The sequence below is a fragment of the Macaca mulatta genome, chromosome 2, assembly GCF_049350105.2.
Source record: "Macaca mulatta isolate MMU2019108-1 chromosome 2, T2T-MMU8v2.0, whole genome shotgun sequence".
Lineage (NCBI taxonomy): Eukaryota > Metazoa > Chordata > Mammalia > Primates > Cercopithecidae > Macaca > Macaca mulatta.
In genome coordinates this window covers 181,158,869-181,181,412 of record NC_133407.1, presented here as the reverse complement: position 1 = coordinate 181,181,412, position 22,544 = coordinate 181,158,869, and the positions used below count along the sequence as shown (strand labels likewise).

At 34.4% G+C, this 22,544-nt stretch overlaps 1 protein-coding gene across 1 annotated transcript in view; it reads left to right on the top strand.

Annotated features, from left to right (window-relative positions):
* Positions 1–657: 657 nt before the first annotated feature.
* The window catches only part of ZPLD1 (zona pellucida like domain containing 1), a 60,729-nt gene continuing 38,842 nt past the window's right edge, over positions 658–22,544 (top strand). The window contains exons 1-2 of the mRNA XM_015129711.3: positions 658–805; positions 20,338–20,451. Coding sequence (XP_014985197.2) covers positions 20,346–20,451 — 106 coding nt within the window. The 5' untranslated portion in view covers positions 658–805; positions 20,338–20,345. The remainder of the gene's footprint in view (positions 806–20,337; positions 20,452–22,544) is intronic.

The window sequence follows — 22,544 nt, the reverse complement described above, 5'->3', positions numbered from 1 at the left end:
CAAAGAGGAATCATAATAGCTTTTGGAGCGGAATGCTTAGATGACTTCCAGTTGGGTCCCAGGCTCCAAAGGCTGGTGGAGGTGGGAGTTGCTTGGAGGCCCCTAAACAAAAGCAGAGGTTATGAAGCAGTTTCAGTGTCTAGCTTCCTCTTGACAATTGGGTCCTGTTGGGTTTTTTGCATTGTCTGCCTCTTAGTCATTATTATTCCAATCAAACAAGTTTTCACGGTGATATTCCATATCCTGTTTTCATCACTACGTGAAATGTAGTATTGAAAGGGCCCGGCATCTTTCACGAAGCACAACAGGACATTGATAACTGTGCAGATTAGCTCCCCTTCCAATCCCAGGCCTTGTTTCTTTATGATTTTTTTCAGCAGGCTTTCCCTCATCAGGCTGATGATAGCTCACTTCACATATACCACTCACGACATCTGTACAGCATAAAATACAAGATCAAACACAGGTAGGGGGAAAAAAAAGAGGAAAGGAATGAAATGAAAACAAAGAGAAATAGAAGGAAACAAAGGTCCCTAAAAGATGAGCTCAGGTTTCATGGTGGTGATGACTGGTTTTATAAAACCTTGTGAGACCTGTGGAAGCATTTGCTTGTCTAAAATTCAGTTTTTTCTTTCTTTCTTTTTTTTTTTTTTAAAGACATTTCAAAAAGACCAGCTCTTCTCCTATTTGAAGGCTTGACTCTTTTCTGAAAAAGTTTGGTAAGGTCTGGCATTTGAACACTCAGCCACATGCAGCAGAACCTAGCACATGGAGGACAGCTGACTCCACAGAACCAGGGACTGGGGTAAGTGCCCAGCACTGAAGCCACCGGAAGTGACTAAAAATGCTGCCTTTTTACTAAGCATGGAAGATTCAGTTTAATTTAATAACGGTTTCTCTTTAACACACAAGACAACGTCCAGTAAAACTCCTATAGTTGTTGTGGTTCCAGTGATGGTTAAAGTTTGGCCTGGGAAGTATCTTAAATATAGCAAAAGGAGGTTACAAACATCTTCCCCTATTTGGGTGCAGGAAGATAGAAACAAAATTGTATTTTGTAAACTTCAATTTATCCCAAATATTTGTATTATATTTGGAGAAAGGACCGAGTCTTTTGGCAGTTTCTTCAATCTTGAGGTTGAGGCTTGAGGTCAAAAGTTGTGCAGGATTTACCACACCATTGTGTTTCAGACATGAATTCCAACCACAGACTTTGCCAGCAGGCTACAGCCCACACATGCTCCATGAATGGAAGCAAACAGTGTATATTTTAGATTTCTTATCAGGGTTCTATTGCACCAGAGAAGCTGGCTGGATATGTGTGGCATCATCTCTAATTACAATGATGATATGATAATTGAAAATGATTATGGTGTGATTTTCTTTTAAATAAAAATTATTCTAATGATTAGCCTAGTATTGTTAAAATTGACATGGAATCTCCCATAACCTGGGAGAAGTTATTTATGAATAAGGGGAAACATTGTGATTTCCATTTCTTGGGTGATCTCTAAGGCTCCTTCCATTCCAATGGCTTCTTCCATTTTGCCTTTGGAAAAACCAGTTACTTTTTGGTGTTAAGGAAGAGACCGTGTTTGTGTATCTGAGATACTGATCTTTTGGGTTTTCAGGGTTATGACATTATTCATTTTGCTCCTTTGAATTGGTTCTTATAATTCACTTTAAGGGTCAAATAAAAAGGAAAATCAAAAACAGCGCTAAACTGTCAGTTTAAATAAATTTGGTAGCAATAACGAAGAGGTTGAATTTAGTTAGACATCTAATATTTCTCTTAATACATAATTGAAAATCTCTATGATGTTATTTTTCAGTCACTAGCTTTCCCTTATGTGACACATTTCAGAACTTCCATTTGAATAACTGCACCTAGTTTTGTATTTTTAAGTTTCCCTGTGTAAGTTTTTATTTTTCTTTACTATTATAATACTTAGGTAAATATAAAAATCTAAAAATGTATATATTTTCATTTTACAGATTTTTCAGAAACAACCTCAAAAAAAAACACGCAAAGTTATCATTATTGTTAATAGCCATGTAATATAGTAACAAGATCATGGTAGATATTACAGCAAATTCTACATTTCTTTGTTTCTCTCTCACTTGTTTTTCATGATTCTGGGAACTAAGGGAAGATTCTACATTTCTTTCAAGACATTTAAAGCTTATTTTCCCCTTAAAAGGGCCCATAATGCAGAGGTAATAAACCACTGAATTTTTTTTTTTTTTTTTTGCAAGGACTCCTTATTTTAAACGTAACTTTTGAACCACTGAATTGTGAGCAGATGCTCAGATTGTAATCTATTCGGTTATGATATCAAACAGTAAATGGCTAAAGATACATGTTTTCATAGCTTTTTCAGCAGCCTGAATAACATTAAGTTCATGAGTAGAGAATGATCATCTTTTGTATCATTCAGAAATGTTTGCTTGCAAGGAATTCATCTTTTTGGTTAATTTACCTAATTTGTGCTTTATTTTCTTTCTGTATTTAAGCTGGAATGTAAAGTAGGTCAAGGCTATTAATTAAGCTTGATCTGGTTTGCTGTGTTTGTCTTCATTATAAAATGGTGTAGCTGGAAGCCAGACACAACAGCTCTACCAAGACATGATAAAGTAAAGCACTAGACTGAATTTTACAGATTCAGAGTCACTGCTGATTATTATTAGATGTCTAAGTTGATTTCAAGTGGGAAATTATAGGAATTTCAAACTCTCAAGACTTGAATGATGAGGTAAAGAAAGGTACACCTTAAAAAAGCAGCTGATCAATTCCACCAGTTTGAATGAACATCATGGTATTTTATTGCTAACGGACAATGGCCTTTATCAAGGCTTACAAAAGAATATATCAATGAGAGAGTACTGAAAGACAATATTTGCTGAAATGAATTTCCTTAGAAATATATTGTGTCCTGTCCCCCAGATTTATATGTTGTGTGGTTTATAGTCATAGTCTAATTGTTTATAGCAGGGTCAGCAAACTTTTCTGTAAAGGGCCAGATCGCAAATATCTTAGTTTTTGTTGGTGTCTGTTATGGTTACTAAAGTACGCTACTGTATCTCAAAAGCAGCCAAAGAAAACTTAAACACAGATAAGCTGTGTTCCAATAACATTTCATTTATAGATACTATACTTTGAATTTCATGTAATTTTCACTTTTCATGCAAGGTTATTCTTCCTTTGATTTTTTTCAACCATTTGAAAAATGTGAAAACAATTTTTAGCACATAGACCATACAAAAATAGGTGATGGGCAGAATTTGGCTTGCCGGCTGTAGTTTACCAATCCCTTGGTTTACATTTTAATTTTCTGGAAGTCACAATAAGATATCCTAGAACATCAAGAAATACATTTAAAAAAACAAAATTATATACATGGAGCTTTATGGATTTTTTCTTGGAAAGTGATAAAAATATTTAAAAAATTATGAAACCAAAGTTTTGTAAAGTGGCTAAGCCACAAGAATAGTAAAGTTAAAGTTATACCAATATAATGATTTTGTTATTTCTATTTTTGTATCTGTGAAAAATAGAGATGCTGAATTCAAAAATATATTTAGTTCGATTAAAAGTTACCTGAGGCCAAATGAAACTGTCAGTGGCTTTGTTTGTAAACTTAAGATTCTCTATAAAATGAGATTAACTTGAACCTTTCACTAACATTGTAAGTTCTTGAATCTAAAATTTCACCATTCAAAAAGTAAGAGAGACTGAAGACCACTCATTGTTATCCATTAGAATTTAAAGTATGATATTTGCTCATATGTGCTTATCTGAGAAAAGCCAGAGTTACAACTACACTCTCTCTCAGTTGAACACACCATCATTACATGATAGAATATAAATCTTGTTTATATTACATGAATTGTACTTTGAAATTAAATCATTTTTCTTTCTATAATATTATGGAATTGGAAAGAATTTGTGACCAACTTTTCTTTATATTTCAAATGTAATTTATCACAATTTTCATGTAATAAGTTATAATAATTGAATAATTTTTAAAAACTACTCATCTTTTAGAGATTTAAAATTGTTATCCATAGAGTACACACATTTAAAAAACTTTTGTGCATTTGTGTATTATGTATTTGTGCTCATGTATTTGAATTTTGGCAGAGCAATTCTAATTAGAAACCTATTGAATAAATATTTAAAAGTAAGGTAATATGTTTCTATTTTCTAAAATTATTTATCAATTCTATTAAAATGTGTGCCATCACTGTCAGTGAAGTGTAAAGGAGACTTAGTAGAAGATTGTATTGTTTTACTTTTTTTAGTTTATAAAAATCAAAGTTATTTACAGGGCATAAAAAGTACAGCTGAACCTTGTTTTAAAAAGTGAACCAATTAATTAAAGCTACTTATAGAACATAAAAATACTAGTGAGACTTAAAAAAAACTGAACCAAGGAACTCACTAAATTCAAGCAATTTTTAATGTGAGTTTTATATATGTGGGTACAATTTCAAATCAATTTCTAGACCCCAAGTCCCATTTTCTTTTGTATTAAAAACATACAAAAATAAATATACATTATTTCTAGTGATGGGTAGATTGATTTGATGATTTTAGTTTGATTGATGTTTAGAAGAAATTGAAAAGTTTAATTAATGATGGAATGTTTAAACAGTAAAGCATTATCTTGAGGACTAAATGTTGGCACACTTAATTTTCTACATTTTGATGATATGGCACTATCCCCTTTGTAGCAAGGTAATCATTCATTTAACAAACATTACTTGAAAATCTGCAGTGGATCTGGCACTCTAGCAGCTCCTAAATACAAAGACAAATATAATACTCTTCCTTTCATGAAGCTTAGAGATTTACTAGGAAAGAACAAAGATGTGCATCCAAAGAGAGATTTTGCCCCCTAGGAGACATTTGGCAATGTCTGAAGATATTTTGGGATGTCACGACTTGTGGGGGAACTATTCCTGGTATATAATGGGTAGAAGCCAAGGATGCTGTTAAATATCCTACAATGCTGTTATGGCATCCTACAACAAAGAATTATCTGGCCCAAAACATCAATAGTGCCAGCTTTGAGAAATGCTGATCTAAATGCATAGCATTTTTAGAACTGCTGTTATAGAATGACGCATAGACTTTGATGAAAATACAGAAGAAGTGGTCAATTCTATGTGCAAGACGGGATTGTTTTGATAGAGGAGTGTCTTGAAAGAAGAGCGTGGGAAGATTTTTGAAAATCTGAACAGAGAGATGGCTTTGTGGAGGGCTGGCGGGCTTGGGAAGAGCTGCTTTATAGCTGGAAGCAGTAAAGTGAGCAAAGATACGGATACAGAAAACAACCTACTGAATTTGGGAACCGTAGTAAGTCTAGAGTGGATACGATGGGCATAGGGAATAGAAACATTCTATTGGGCAGATAAGAACTTTTTGTTGTTGTTTTTTGCCGTGTCATGGAATTGGAGCTTTCTCCTGAATGGTGTTGAAAATAATAAAGGGTTTCAAGCAGGGACATGACATGCTTAGGCAGTCTATTTATAGGATTCATCAACCTTGGTGTGAAATGTCATGGTTATTTAAGAAAGCACAAAATGTTGTATCATTTGATCAGAAAAGAGCCACAGAGAGCGAGTCTCTCAGTGGGAAGAAGGATCCCATCTTTTTTCCTTACAATTGTTTTACTTTTGGTCCAAACCTTTTCACTTTATTTGTAAGAACTCTATCAAAGAAATGCAAACTGAATTCATTTTCAGTGGGTTCATAAACGCGCGATGTTGCTGATTGGCTGACTCCTTCAGGCTTAAACTGCCATGTTGTAGCATCAGGGAGCATTATCCTTTCTTGGAAGTTCTGTTTTCAGATTCCAGCTATGGAGTCATGGTGAGGAAATAGTAAATATGCTTACCAGTAACAAAAGACAACTAGAAATGGAATCTCAAGTATAGCAAAACCTTATTCCTCTATCTCAGTAGTTCGTAATCTCAAACGCTTATTAGAATCACTGCGGGAGAAATTTGGACATTCATATTTCTTAAAACTCCTCAGGTAACTCAAATTAGCAGTTAGGATGCAGACCATTATATTATCTTAACTCAAGGATCTCTCCTATAAACACAGAATATTAATCTTCCAATTTTATTTTGGCTCCGTAATGATTTTTTAAAATATTTTTTTCTCCAGTGAACTCACCTTCTTATTTCCATTAAAAATTAAAATAAATGTGCATTTTCTAAGCATACACCAACTTTCAAAGAGCAGCTTTCTGACATTGTTACAGTACAAGAGGGACCTCGACTATGATTTCTCACCTAACGTTCATGAGTTAGGTGAATCTCAAGTAGCGGAGAGATAGCTAGAGATTTCAACGTGGAGTTTTTCGATGGTGGCAATGCATACTCTGAAAAAGTCCTATTTTGTGCTGCGCAGCTCTGTAATTGATTGGTTAACATGGCTAGTAAGCAGTGTGCTAGCCATGGAAAGGCTGAGAGTTTGCTTTTCCTGCAGCCCATTCTCTACTCTTCAGCTATAGGTCACATATTCCATCCTAGGTAGCTGTTTTGGAAATGGGGGTTTTCTTACTAGAGTGCTACAGGAGAAACTGTGTACCAATGCTAATTCATCCTTGTAAAAAGTAATCAAAGATGTCAGTCTTAATCCTTTGTTTACAAATAGTCATTAATTATCTGCTCTATGTAAGGGGATGATTTTCTTTTATCCGTCAGGAAACAGAAAGGAAACAATGGTTCAGACTTTGTTCCCTATGAATTAATTACAACACTGCATCAATGAGCAAAAGAGAAAACACTATTGTTATAAATTGTCCTCGTCTCTCCAGTGTCTTGAATATACATATTTTTGCATTTCCTTTCTCTGCCATCAAGTTTTCCCTTTGTGAAAAATTTTCTTCTAGATACAAATTTCCTTCTAGGTACCTTCATATTTTTCTCCTTTAATTCACAAATGAATGCCCTATATCTATTCCCTCTACTTCCTTACCATAATATTATATATTTATAACAAGCATTTTCCCAAGACACACACAACTGAAGAATCAATCAAACTCTATAATCCAACTTTGAGTCTTTACCTAGAACTTGGGAAAATACATTTTCTCTCAACATTGTTCTTGTAAGTGTTCGGTCTTGGAATGCTAATTTCCTCTTGTTTGCTTCTTCTGTGAACCCAATCAAAACTTGTCTGTGGGTGGGAAGATTCAGCCCATGGGTACCATGCTGCTGTCTTGTTCTAAACCAGTAACTTTTAAACTTTTTGACTATGACTCATGGTAAGATATGTTAATAGTGATCTAATATATACACACCTATAAATGCATACAAAGCACATATATATTTTAGGAATACAGTACATACACAGTGCTCTCTAAGATGTTCCATTCTATTCCAATACTTTCTATTTGCTCCTATATTATGCTATCCTATTCTGTTTCATGAAAAATGCTGCTCTTGACTCATTAACCAATATTCTAGCACATTGTTCATTGCAAATCATTGTTCTAATCCCGTGATTTTCAGCAGGGCCTGTGGAACAGGGAATTAGTAAAACTCTCCAGGGTATGTAGGTAGTTTGAAAAATAGCTGTTTTTATTTTGTTGTTGTTGTTGTTGTTGTTCCATTACTTTGATTTATTTTTAGTGAAGAAAGCTAATTTATTTAGAAGTTCAAATATCACATACAGGAGGAAATTTGACTATTTTATGTTTTTCAAATATCTAATCCCTGATCTTCTTCAAGTCCATTTATATTTCATCTTTGTTTTATGGCACTGACCAAGGAATAGACCAAACTAAACAGCTATTGACATTCAATTGGCAAGTAGTTATGTATTTCTGGATGATATCTTTTGTGTGAGTCTCTGGGTAGAGATAGTTTTGCCATGATGAATCTTGATTTTCATACTGTTCTTGATAGAATTTTACCAAAATATTATGAAATTTATTATATATTATAATATACAGAAAAGGTGGAGGTCTTCATGCCTGTAAATGTTTATGTTCAAATTTGCCAAAAATCCTGATTTACTAGATATAATGCAACATTATCTGCAATCCAAACCAGAATAATACATCTTTCTGCTCACCTCCTCCCTGCCCCTGGTCCTAGCACCAGTAAAGTAACTTTTCCTTTGACAGAGATCCATTGCTAGAACATCTTAGCTTGCCTACTGTGGCTCACAGCTATTTCTAGAGCTTGCCTGGTGTTTCAGATCCCAAAGAACATTTTGGTTATTGAGATAGGAGCTGAAAGTTATGTTTAGCGTTATGTCTCATATCCCCAACTTTGACTATGGTAGGGATATAATTTTCTTAGAATTATGTTCATTTCATCTAAGACACAAAAGCATGTTAGCTATCTTCTTAAGTAATAATTTTCCTTCCCTTCAATGCTTTCATTCTCCAATATCTTGACACCATTTACTTTGATCCTTTAAATAAGTTAGTCTTATTTCTACTTCTATGCCTTAAGTCTATTAGATGAAATATCCTTTGCAAATTCTATAACTTAGTTATATTATATTATATTTCAAATATACAAACATTGAAATAGTATAATTAGTATAATCATTAACATTTTGACATATTTCCTATACACACGCACACACATACACGCGCACACACACACACACACGAACATTTTTTAAAGAGCCATTTCAAAACAATAATACTGCCACTACTTAAAAGTTAGAATTGGGCTGGGTGCGGTGACTCACGCCTGTAATCCCAGCACTTTGGGAGGCTGAGCAGGTGGCTCGCCTGAGGTCAGTAGTTCGAGACCAGCCTGGCCAACATGGTGAAAACCCATCTTTACTAAAAATACAAAAATTAACCAGGTACGGTGGTGCATGCCTGTACTCTCAGCTACTCAAGAGGCTGAGGCAGGAGAATTGCTTGAACCTAAGAGGCAGAGGTTGCAGTGAGCCGAGATTGTGCCATGGCACTCCAGCCTGGGTGACAAGAGTGAAACTCTGTCTCAAAAAAAAAAAAATCAGAATTCATACTTAATTCTTTCCTTTTAATTATTAATTTCCAATGTAAAGATTTGTGTAATGGTTATCTTCATTTGTCTATGAGTGATTTTATGAAATCCATAAAATAGAAGCAATTAGTATAGTGCTAACTGAAGTGTTTAAAACTAAGGGCTTAAATTTTAGGTTCTCCCAGATTTCAATATTGATTGTTCAGTAATACTTTTAGGTATATATGCTACTTGATCCAACTGGCTAAAACTTTTGTGGATGTGATTTCATCATGTCTGAAAGTATCATATTTTGTGGATGTAGTTTTATTGTTCACAAGCAGCTATAAATTTTAGAAATTATTTCAGGAGAGGTTTTTAGTTGTCTTCTTTTATATTACTTATAGCAATAATGCAACTATTTAAGAAAAACATTTAGCCACTTGACATCAATTTCCAGATCTAAAGAGCAAAGGCAGTTCTGTTTGCTTCAACACCTTCCTGAGTGAGGTCATGAAGTTTAACATTACATCCCCTCAAACAGGTCAACAACTAATTAAAAAAAAAATCATGAACGTTAATGAGAACAGGGTTGAAAATGTGTTTTGGGCAGAATAAAGTACCATTATAAATTACAGCAGCCTATTTTATTTCGTGATTGTTGCTTCCTAAAGGCCATTGAGAAACAAAAACGTAGACTCAAAAAGAAATAAAAGTATACCACCAATAGCGACTTATTTTTTTCACGTAATTTTAATTTTGCCATTTCTGTCTGGAAGGAAGAACAAAATCATCCAAAAGCAGAAGGGCTAATGTTTCTCCTTAGCAACATGGAGATTAGGCTGTAAGATCTCTTGCTGATTTTCTCTCTTAAACAATGACCAGAGGGAGATATGAGTGTTGTGGGGATGCATCACTTGCCAACTCTTCAGTTGTCATGGATAAAGCAAGAAGACAATGGAAGATCTCTAAATCTTTTTGGAATAGTAAAGCCTACATTCTGATAAAGGAGGTGATATTTGAAGGTGGTCCTAGGGAACGTATTACTATTTTATCCCCCAGTTGCTAAAACATCATAGTTTCACAGGCACTTTATCTCTAGGGCAATACTTCATTTCACATATGAAGTATTTGGCACTAAGACCCAGCATGTGACATCCCCAAGAGCACACACACAATTAGTGGCAGAATGAGAACCAGAGCCTACAATTATATTTATTCAAGGAGTGCCCTGGTGTGTGGCATAAATGACATGTTACATGAAATACACAGACAACATGAAAACGCAAATATCTCGGTGAGCCTCTAAAAGTTGTTGGCAGGCTCAGCCCTCTACTTATGGTGGTAAAGCATTTTTTTTCCTTAAAAAACTTTCACTACCATTAGATCATAGAGACAATTTCCTATATTAACTTCTGTAAGTTTTACTGTTTTTAATGCGATTATTACAAAGTTGAAGTGCTTCCCTTTGATTAAAATGTTTTTGAGGAAGAAACAGATATTCTATGCAATTAGTGAAGTCACATCAAACTGGTATTTTTATTAACAAACTCAACTATATATTCTCGGAAAAAAGAGGGAAGTGCTATTAATGAAAATAGTATGTGTAGTCTTCCTGTTGTTTCGGTCAATGAATTTATTTATGACCCTGTATAAATGTGAGAGACAATATCAAACAGATTTGCTTCCATTGATTTTTGTTCCCATATAACTCTCTTAGTGTGAGCATCTCACCTTGTAGTCTATGATTTTATGGTTTAAAGAAGTGAATCTTACATTTAACATGGCTTCTGAAGCAAAGCAACCACTTTTTTTTGTGTTCACTATGATGTTTTTGATCCCCTACATTGAATTATTTAAAAATATATTCTAAAGTTTTAAGAATTAATATTCAAATAAAAAACTAGGCCCAAATCTAGTCATTCCTCAAGATTTTAAGTTCAAATTCTGACTTAAAAACATTCAATAATAATTTTTAAGTGGGCTTTGAAAAATGTTTCATCTTATATACAAAGCCAGTCGATTGATGTACTGAAAAGGAAATCAAATATACTACATTTTTAGTAGGGGCAGTTTAATATGTTTACAGGAGTTTAATTATCTGCTATTAAAAAATCTCAAGCATTTAACTAATGCTTAAAAATTAAAAAATAAATTTGTTCAATCTTAGGTTTATTAAATAACTATACATATATATATGTAACCTTGGTGATATATATAACCTTGGTAGCATTTCAGTTTTACATAAGAAGTTTCAATTGTTTACTTGTTACACATTTTAAGTCATAATAAAAAGACTAACCGGTTACTTAAGTAGGTCAAATTCTTTAACACATTTGAACTGCTAAAACAAACAACATGCATAGATTCTTTAACATTAAAATATTTATCTAATTGTTGATTCTTTTAAACATGTGCTTACATATGCCTAGGGTTAAATGATGCTCATCCATTTGAAATGCATTTATCTTCTAAACTAACTGAAATTACTTATTAGTCAAAGTTTTGGCTGGTACCATGGCTAGATTTTTATTTGCAGCCATCATGCAACATAATCCTATTTATAGTCCATGTAAGGACTTAATAAATTAGGGAAATTCATTTCATTGTTGTTATAGCCCACATAACTCATCTAGCTCATGTATCTAAGTATCTAACATCCCTTAGATGCAAATGACGCATTACCCAATTCTCTCTGCAACCATGCAGCTTTTAATATTTGATTAAACTTTGCATTTCTTGATTCTTAACATATTTGAATAACTTGTCATGCCACTTTATTTCTGATTTGACAGAATCTTGCATTTTCTCCCATTCTTCTGGTCTGGTAGGACCATGGAATTACAAATTTAAAATGTTATCTGAGGAAGGGGAATTTCTTTATTACAAGAGACTAATGGAATATAACAACCAAATGTAATACATAATTATTTTCACTTAGTTGTATTATCTCCTTGGCCTATTTTAGGGTTTCCTGGATTGGGGGGAGGGGAAGCTATGTAATATATTTTTTATGAATTGAGAAAGTTTGACTATGACTTGATATTGGATTGTAACTGTCTTGAGACTGATAATGCCATTGTGGTTATGTGAAGAAGCGCCTTATTCTTATGAGATGTGTGTTGGAATATGGATCATAATATCTAAAACTTAATTCCAAATGACTCAGTGTCCACCACTACCATGACAGATAGATGGATGGATAAATAGATGGATGTATATGTGTTTGGATAAATACATAGATAGAAAGATGAGAAATACAATATCTGATTGGAATCTCCATGTCTCAAGGTTGTATTAGACTCTGTTATAGTCCTAGTTTCTGAGAATGTAACTTGTGAGTCATTCTTGATTCCTTTTTCATACTCATTCTGCACCTAGAATGCAACAAGTCCTGTTATTTCTTTTTCAAAATAATATTTTCAGTATGTTTACTTTAATGCACCCCTAGTAGTATATCGCTAGCACTCAATTCAAAGGTGTTCAGTGATTTTCCATTCCACTTAGGAGAAAAGGTACAGCCCGGCCCTGCTGCCTACAGGGAGACTTAACTTCTGGTCCTCTCCTCCTAGCTCAGGATGATGGACTTTCTTCCAAAACAGTTTCACAAACTATTGACTGTTTTGATATTTGAGGACCTATGGTCATGCGATGAATGCTACCTAGTTCGCCTTGCTCCAGCCCTCATCTGACTAACTCGACTCAGTCCTTCAATACTTTTCAACTATCGCATTTCTCAGAAAGTCTTTTCTTGACACCTGCCATCTAAATCAGGTTCTACTGTGCTTTACTTTTCATTCATAGCAATTGCCTAGTATATTTTGTAAACATTTTTAATGTGCTTGATTATTAATTTAATAACTCCCTCCGTCTTTAGTCTATAAGCTCTGTGTGGGTAAAGCCTATGTTTGTTTTGCTTACTACTGGCTTCCCAGGACCCTGAGTCCAACACTTAGAAACTGCTCACCAAAAATATGTGAAATAAATAAGTTAATTAATTAACAGAAATCTCAAAGAGAGGAGTACTATTGGAAAAAGAGCTGTTTTATTCTTAGGAAAGGGTTGACAAAGATGTGAAATTATATTGCCGTTATTTGTTGTTGGTGCCCATGAACATACTTTTGAACATTGGGGAGTGGGTTTATATTCAGCCAAAAGATATTGACATTGTGTCCCTTGTGATTGATTTCTATGTTGTACCTTCTCATAAATATTTTGCCTATCATCTCTATTGAGAAAGAAATATATTTATTCTGAAGTAATAATACTAATAATCAAGTTTATTAGAGGGAAATTAGCAATTAAGATAACTAGTAAAATTATTATTTTATTATTAATTTGTTATGATTACACTTCATGAAAGGAGGAAGGAAGTCAATATGCTAGCATATCTTCAATGCTACTTCAGAAGAATAAAATGTGCAAATATCTTGAAAAGGAACCTGGTGAATTATTAAGGGAAAGCTTTTAAAGTGACGTAGTTCAATCTGTCATTTCACTTACTCCCCCAAAAGTAAGGTACTACAATAAATGTTCTAAACACTGTAGATCATTTAAATGCTGTAGATTACTTGAGAAAACCCTCAACAGAAAGACAAATGAGGAAGGCAGGCAAAGGGAAATAAATGAACACTCAGTTTGTGTCAGAGAAAATTGGAGTAGGTTTTTCTCTTAGGAGCAGCCTTTAGCTTTCATATTTACTTATGGTATACGTCAGAATCTTAAGAGCCATAAAATTTCTGAATGTCTTCTTGATGGCTAAACATATTTCCTGCTTTGTTTGAGGCATTATTCCTAAAGTACATGGTGTGTTTTTTTCTTTGTTTAGCAAGACAAGGACATTCTACATTAGTGAATGTATATGTACATAATAATGAATATTTCCAATGAAGGTCATATATTTTCATTTTTTTAAAAATATTTATGTTGACTCGATTGTTCAAGTGCAAGATAAAGATAAAGAATGTAGAGCTTCAGTCTAGACGCCCCATCAGAAAACATGTTTCTTTATTAAGGAGTTGTGATCCTTAGCACTTTAAAACTAATGATTTATAGTCGGGCATGATGGCCCATGCCTGTAATTCCAGCACTTTGGGAGGCCGGGGTGTGTGGATCGCCTGAGGTCAGGAGTTCAAGACCATCCTGGCCAACGTGGTGAAATCCCGTCTCTACTCAAAATACAAAAATTAGCTGGGCATGGTGGCAGGTGCCTGTAATCCCAGCTACTCAGGAGGCTGAGGCAGGAGAATCACTTGAACCCAAGAGGCAGAGGCTGTGGTGAGTCGAGATCACACCATTGCACTCCAGCCTGGGTGATAAGAACGGAACTCTGTCTCACAAACAAACAAACAAAACAAACAAACAACACTAATGATTTTGGAGGGTGATTTAATATGTACTTTTCCTGGAGAGTAGACTGTGTAACATCAAGATTCTTAACTGGGCAATACAGTTGCCTACCTGTGTGGCTTTAGTGCCTGTTTACCTAGGATCTATTAGTTATCCAATGCTGGAGTAGAGTTTCATCCTTTAACTTAAACTTTGATCTCTGTTAAAATACGCACATTTTTTTTCCTCCTTTTTCCTGAGAACTTTAAATGTTTCCAGTAATTTAAACCTTAATGAACTGTTGTGATCTTTTCTGCAGAGCAGGTTTGAGTGAGTGATACAGAAGCACCAGGTCTGAGGCCATGCCCCTGCAGGAAAGGCAGCCTATGGAGAGTAGCTGCTCAGTAAATGCAGAGGAGAGCCAAGAATGAGAGGACTGGGGCATCACCAATGCCAAAGAACTCGTTTCATAGTTTTGTGAATCTGTGTGATAAAAAGTTAGCTTTAGTTTATTGGGGAAAAGTGCATGAATCTCAGATTGATGTTTAACATTTGAAGAGATGATATTTAGTTTGAATTTTCTATTTTTCTTTCCAACTATAACAACAAATCAGCCTATATCAAGGCAATAAAATTAAGGAAGTTTAAAAGTTTGATAAACTGTTGAGCTCATTTGTCTCTGCAAAAGTTATTTCTTGAGAGCAGATAAAGGCACTTTCGAACATGTTCACTTTTTTTTTTTCAGGTCACAGGGGTGCTATTTAATAAATTACTTTTCTCAGGCACTAAGAGCCACCTTTATTCATCTGAAAAGGTTAATGCAGATTTTTAAAGTGTCCAAGTTATTCCCAAAGAGTAATTTGTGCACTAGGAAAGTCTATTTTATTTGAGAAGTACCTAAATAGCAAGAAAAAAAAGCAAGTGAGGTATACGTTATAGACACAGAGATCTGGGTTATTCATAATCAATGTTCCCCACCAGCAAGCTTCATTTATATGGGTTAGTTATATATCTCTGACCACTTTATTTAAAATTTCAACATTTCTTCCCTTCCACCTTAGAACTTCCTACTATTCTTCTTGCTTTATTCTTCTCCGTAGCGCTTTTCACAAATATACTCTATATTTTACTTATAGATTTTGATTCCTTCTGACTGCTCTTAGAAGTTAGAATGTAAGTTCTATGCAGATATGCAGATAAAAAATTTTCTAATTGCTGTACCTTAGCATCTCCCCACCCCTTGGAGCGTACCAGACACATATAAACATTCAGTAATTATTTGAACAGCGTACACAAGAATAAATCAATACTGATCAAATTTACCAAGGAAATTGCCAAATTTCCATTTGATTTAGAATTATATGCATCATTTTCTGGAAGGCAGTGCCACATATAATAGTTGAGGGTGGTTTCTGGAGTCATTGTTCTGGGCGTGAATCCTGATTCTGACACTGGCTGTCTGCTTAGCATTGGGCAAATTACTTCAGATTACTGTGCCTTAGTGTTCTCATTCCCCAGTATAAGGAGAATAAATTACCTGTGTCATAGTTAGAAAACACATATAAAAGTACTTAAAACTCTCTGGTACACAGTCAGCTCTTAAAACTTGTAAGTATTGCGTTAAATCAATTTTTGAAAAGAACAATATTCTTTATGCACTCACTGCCTAAATGAAATAGTCATGAAAATTGTGTAGATATTAACAAATATTTTGTCTCAATCATCTGAATTATTTAATTCAAAGCATATCTTAAGCATACATTATTAATATATTTTACTTTCTGAAAATCAGTAGGACATTAATTTCATTTATTTGAAAAGCTCCAATCAAGTCAAACAGAGTAATGTCATAATTCCAAATGTCAAGCTTGGTTTTGAATTCTGCATTGCCATTTACTATGTCTGTGATCCTGTGCGAGTCAATTAAAATCTTTAAGCTTTGGTTTTCACATTTTTAACATAAGTAAAAATTAAATCTATGTAAGTAGTTGAATATTAAACATAGAACAGTGCCTGGTACATACAGTAACAGATCTCAATAAAAAGATTAAACAAAGATTATTTTATATTAAAATCTAAAGAACAATGTTTGTGACAGAACTATATCAATTACTATAAAATTGAGGAGGAACTGAAAGTGCATTATATTTTTCTGACTCCAAATTTAATTCTAAGCAAAGAAATTAGAGATTTACATGTTGGAAGAAGTTATTTTAAAAAGAAAATTTAGTATGAGAAATATTGACATATTTGACAGCAAATCACTTAGCATATGATTTCCTCTTCTATTAGTAACAGTTTATGAGATACGGGTGTCTCCTTTTTATATAAACACTTCTGAATTTCTTAAAATTCAACCTTTTACTTATAATCCTCCTTCTCCTCCCCATTCCCATCAATTTAAACTTATGAAGATTCTAAGTAAGAAACACATACAAAACTCTTTTGCACACACATCTTCAAGGCCATTATCATCTCAGAATGTGGTATTAATATTTTGTATTATTGGATGTATTAGGCAAGTCATTCTCGTAAACCACTATTAGAATCCAAGCAGAGACACTGGTTGCTGCACTTAGATGTGGTGGAGAAGGTGAAAAATGCTTCTGCTCAGATTCTCTGCCAAGAGTTTGCTGGAGCCACAGTGCGTCAGCAAGCACCTCAGATTATTCCAGAGTAAACCACAGGAACCAGGTTCTACATTCTGAAGAGAAACTCCACTAAACCTTTATAACCAGATCAGGACTAAAATACACATGTCTGGAATTGCACCTGTCTAAGAGCCAGGGAGCCTGAGCAGCCAGGATGATATGTTTTTGAGGAATGTAAAGGGTGTTAACATAATCCCCCAATCCCATACAGTTCAATTTCAGAAAAGAATTTAGGGACTGTGGTAAAATAGCATCTCCAAGCTTGCTATGGCAAGATGATGCTCAGGTTTTCCACGTGCAGGGGAAATGATGAAGGTAAGGTTGAGGATGGGAAATTTGCAAGATAATAGTTCATCAGTTCGTTTTAATTTATAGTTGAACTATAAAGAACATCCAGAAGGCTTGAAAATGTCATAAGCTCTACCCACAGTGTAGAAATTAAAAATAGGGATACTGCCTCTATAAGAGATATGGGTGTCCTTTTAAAATTCCTTGCTTAATGTGCCTTAATATTAAAACACAGATCAAACTGTACTATTCTTTATGCACTTATACTTTGTAAAGTCTATGATCATCATCTTGACTTTTTTTTTTTTTTTTTTTTTTTTCTGAGACTGAGCCTTGCTCTGTAGCCTAGGCTGGAGTGCAGTGGTGCGATCTCGGCTCACTGTAAGCTCCACCTCCCGGGTTCACACCATTCTCCTGCCTCAGCCTCCCGAGTACCTGGGACTACAAGTGCCCGTCACCACGCCCAGCTAATTTTTTATATTTTTAGTAGAGATGGTGTTTCACCGTATTAGCCTGGATGGTCTCGATATCCTAACCTCGTGATCTGCCCACCTCGGTCTCCCAAAGTGCTGGGATTACAGGCATGAGCAACCGTGCCCGGCCTTTATCTTGATTTTTAAATGACAAATCTAGAGAATGGCTGAGAAGGGATTATTTGAATCCAATCAATATATTTTCTGTTAAAGAAAGCTGTCTTCTACTTCCACCTCTTATTCATTAAAAAATGGTTAGGGTATTAATCCTCATGAAAATGCAGTAGGTTTTCTTAAAGAGAGTAGGACAGTGTCATGCCTTTTTTGGACAACCTTAGGTGTGATTTAAAGCTTTGAGGCTAAGAGTTTACTACTTGTTCTCAGTGAGCTGTTTCAATTAACACGAGTTTTTAATTTATTTTTGTTCAACACAAATGTGTCTAGTTTAGTCAATAATAATGTTTTTGCTGTTTTCACAATGAGAAATAAGGACTTCTGTCTCTTTAAAAATAATTTTATTCCTCATAATGCCCCATTATAAAATATATCTATAAAGCAAATTGTATTAATTACATAAAAATTATTTACTCATTATAAGATGAACAGATCTATTAAAAGATACAAAATGTAAAAAGCTAAAGAAAAAGGCTGATGATTAAATGGCAATAAAGAAAATCTTAAATTTAATAACATGAAATTTAGGTAACTTGTTCAACAAACTTTACTATCAGAAAGACTTAGGGTTGAATTCTAGTTCCTCCACTTACTCTTGTGTCACTTAAACATCCTGAGACTCATTCTTTTCTCTGTACATGCAGCAATAATTGTAATCTCACCCATCATTATAAAAAATATAAATGAGCAGCTACAGGAAAGTTATCTGGCACCAAGTGCCTTCTTTGTGCAAAGTGTACATTCAAGAAATGTTATTTTCTCCTGTGAAAAAATATATTAGCTAGAAAGCATTTCAGAACCACAAAATAACTCACCAACTTAAATTCCTGATTCTGTAATTTCTTAGGATACAACTCTATGTTGGGGACAACAGTGTGGGTCTAGAGTTTCCAATGTCTTCCAGGAGTTCTTGAGACCCACCATGAGAAGGAAGTGGTGGGGCATGGAATAAATGTGGGTGCAGTGGAGTGTATTGCTTATTCAGGCTTCTTTCTTTTCTAGTATCTTCCAAAGACTCCAAAAGAGCAAGACTGTCTTATTCTATTTGAAGTATGTTGAGGAGCTAGATAATGATGGCGCAGGTATGGCCAAGAGTGCCTAGGGTCTGGGTCAGCCACTGGTGTGAGTCTTTTGCTTATGAACTGTCACAGGCAATCAGAACTAACTAGGCATATGGCTGTTCTCTCCAAAGTCTTTAGATCTGTGCCTAAGTACTATGTGATAGTGCCGAAGGAAGGAAGTGCCTGCTGAATTAGTATTTTTTTCAGTCTATTTTTGAGAGTAAGCATACCTTTCTTTCCCACATCCTCACCAAAGTGACCTTATTCACTGTAAACTAGTTATTGTGAAATGATGATTCAAAAGCAAGATGTGTTTCCTTCCTTTTCCTAAAGACTTGATTGATTATCTAAAGGCAGATCTTTAAGGACAGCTAAAACACCATTTTCCCTCCAAAACCCTAGCTTTTAAAATGCACTAAATTATTTGAGTAAACCATTTGCAATTTTATTTTCTTTTTGCTTTTTATGCATTGACCAAAACCACCAACCCAAAAGATTTTTTTCAGGATACAAACTATGCTCTGAGAATAAGTTAGTATTTCTGAAAGATGTTTTAACTCTATCAGGCCAATAAATGGGCATCCAAGAAAAAGAATTATTAAATGCAAGACTGACCGGTGTTTAAGTATTAAAGTCCATTTCTATTTAACTGTTCAACCCACACTGATGTATTTTAAAACATCTTCCATTACTTTATCCTAAGAATTCAACGTTTTCTTATGTCTGTATCAGTCCTTACTACTCACCAAGGAGCAGTCATGGGAGGAACTGCAATATCGTTCACACACACAATATTTCCCTGTTCTTCCTTTTGCTCTATCACTATGTTTCCTAAGAAAATGACACACAAACCGTTGATTTTGAAAAGTGGCAGTAGTCTGGAATTTTTCTGTTGGGGGAAATTTTTTTCTGTTGAGGGCAAATTGTTATTTGGTCATTAAGATTATCGAGATTCCTCTTAGAATTAAGTATTCAAGATTTAAATTCCTCTGACTATATATTTGTTGGCATTATAAAATGTAGACTCATCTCCAAATTGGTTAGTCTGCCTAGTTATGCTATTCCAATCTGCTAGATACTTGGTTTGAGTTCTTCCTATGCATAATAAAGAATTTTCCTTTTGTAAACTTTATGATTTATATGTTAGCTCTTCTACTATGAAAATCTAGCTTTGTCACCCCTAGCCAACAGAAGGCAACAATGAAAACAATATTGAAATGTTATAACCCAAATATCTGCCTTTACTACTGATAATCCTCAGTTATTTCATGAGCTTTGTCTGCATGGATGTAGACTGCTTATCCAACAGTGAGCTGAGATCAGCCTCAGTTTTTCCAGTAAGTAGGAGTGAAGGAGTAAGTAGGAGTGTCCACATGATAGATATCTCTTTTCCAGGTTTTGCAATGGAACAAATACGGTTGCTGCTGCTTCTAACAATTAGAGTGCTTTCAGGGTCTGCTCAGTTCAATGGCTACAACTGTGATGCCAACCTCCACAGTAGATTTCCTGGTAAGTGTAAGCCTAATCTATTCTCTAATTGCTTCTGAAAGAGTGATTATATTTGAAGAGCAAGTCATTTAAATAAATATAGAGAATGGGGCCTATCTCTTTACATTAAGTGGATATTAACAAATGGCAAATGACAAGACATATTTCTACAGCTGTAATTTACATCCATATTAACATACAAAGTGTTCATCATAGTTGATATTATTATAATGGCTGCTCACAGATATGAAAAATATTGCCTATTGTGTAAAAAATTGGGAGAGACTAATTTCATTCAAAATTTGCAAAATTTGTATCTTTTTTCTCATAAATTAATTCAGACTTTAAAAAACTGCTCTTAAATGCTAATATATTTATTTAGGAATAATCTTAAGAAAAAGATTGTGAAATATTGTACAATACCAAAAAATGCTATTTCAATGAAATGATGATTACCACCAAAGTACACAGTGAGCTTCAGAATGAATTTCACAGAAGCCCATCAATGTCATGACAAATACGAGATTTGGCAACATTGATGGGCATGTCCCACAGGTTTCTAAAACCTGCACCCAATGAGAGGTTACTCAACGTTTTACCTAAGTATTCATCATTTTATATTAGCTAAAGTAATGGAACCACAGTTCAACATTTACAAAATAAAGATTAGATAATTAGACACACTTTTCCAAGTCTGCCATGCAAATGGAATCTCTTTGGCCATGGTTTACATTCTCAAAACCTGCCAGTCCTCCTGTGTTTGGAGCATGCTGTGGAACAGCAAACCTGCATAGAGCAATCAGTAGGTAGTTACATAGATAAAGCGCGATTTCTGCAACAGAGCACACATCGGAAATTGTCTGAATGTCTTCATGAACTTGGACGTAGGATGTAAGTGCTTGGTTTGTTACTAAAATGTGAAGGTCATGGTGGGAATGACTAAAGGAATTCGGGGAAAATATGCTAAGGCAGAGTTGTTAATGGCTTTTAATATCAAAAATGAGCTCTTTTTACATTTGTTATTATGGAAAATTTCAAACATATATAAAAGTAGAGGTTAGTAGAAAGATCATTCATATTGATTATCCAGCATTATCAATTATCAAGATTTATAAATTTTGTTTGATCTTTGTCCTTACCACTCCCATCTCTAGCATATTTAAAATAAATGTATTATGCATGCTTTGGTGTTTGTATGTGATGGAAAAGAACTTAAAAATCATTATCCTTTACGTATACGTCTAATAAAGTCAACAGTAATTTCTTAATATCATTAAATTCAGTCAAGTTGCCTCTAAAATCTTCACACAGAGTATTTGTTGATATATCTTTTATTTCATTTTGTTTTATAACTGTTCTTCTCTGTCCTTTGCTTTTACAAAATGCTATTTATCTCTTTGAGCAGTTTGGTCATTTGTCTTGTAGAGTTCTGACACTGGATTTGGCCGACTGCAACTCTCAGGTGTCATTGAACAGGGTCCTCTTTCCCTGTCTATCCTGTAAACCAATTAGAGCTAGAAGTTTGAGTAACTTCAAGTACAATTATTTTGGCGAGAACGTGTGTTATGTAGTGTAATAAAAGTGTTTTCTCTTAATTTTGAATGCAATCAAGAGTCATTGAGTCTTTTTAAACATACCTTTTAAAGGTTTGATGTGGTCATATTTTGTTTTAGGAAGAGACATTAGGAGAAGTGTGCAAGATAGAATCAAGTTAGGATAGACAAGAGGCAGAAAGAAATATCCTGAAGGCAGTGGCAGTGGAAGCACTACAAGGGGACAGTTATTAAGAGAGATTTTTGTGGTAGACTCAGCAGATAAGAAGAATTGAATTGATTGGGGAGGTGAGAGAAATGGAAGATTAGAGGATCTTTTTAACTGGAACAACTGGATGTTAATGTTGTTAACAGACAAGAAAAACACAGGACACTTGCATGTGTTAGAAAGGAAGTTCGAGTTTGGAAATAATGGGCTTGAGGCATTTTTAGAATATATAGTGGCAGTTTCTTTCTATTCAATAGTAGGAAATATGGAGCTGGGTCTGAGAAGAGAGATCAAAACTGAAGATGGCTGTATGAGAGTTGATTCCCTGTGCAGTGGATAAGCCATGAGTAGAG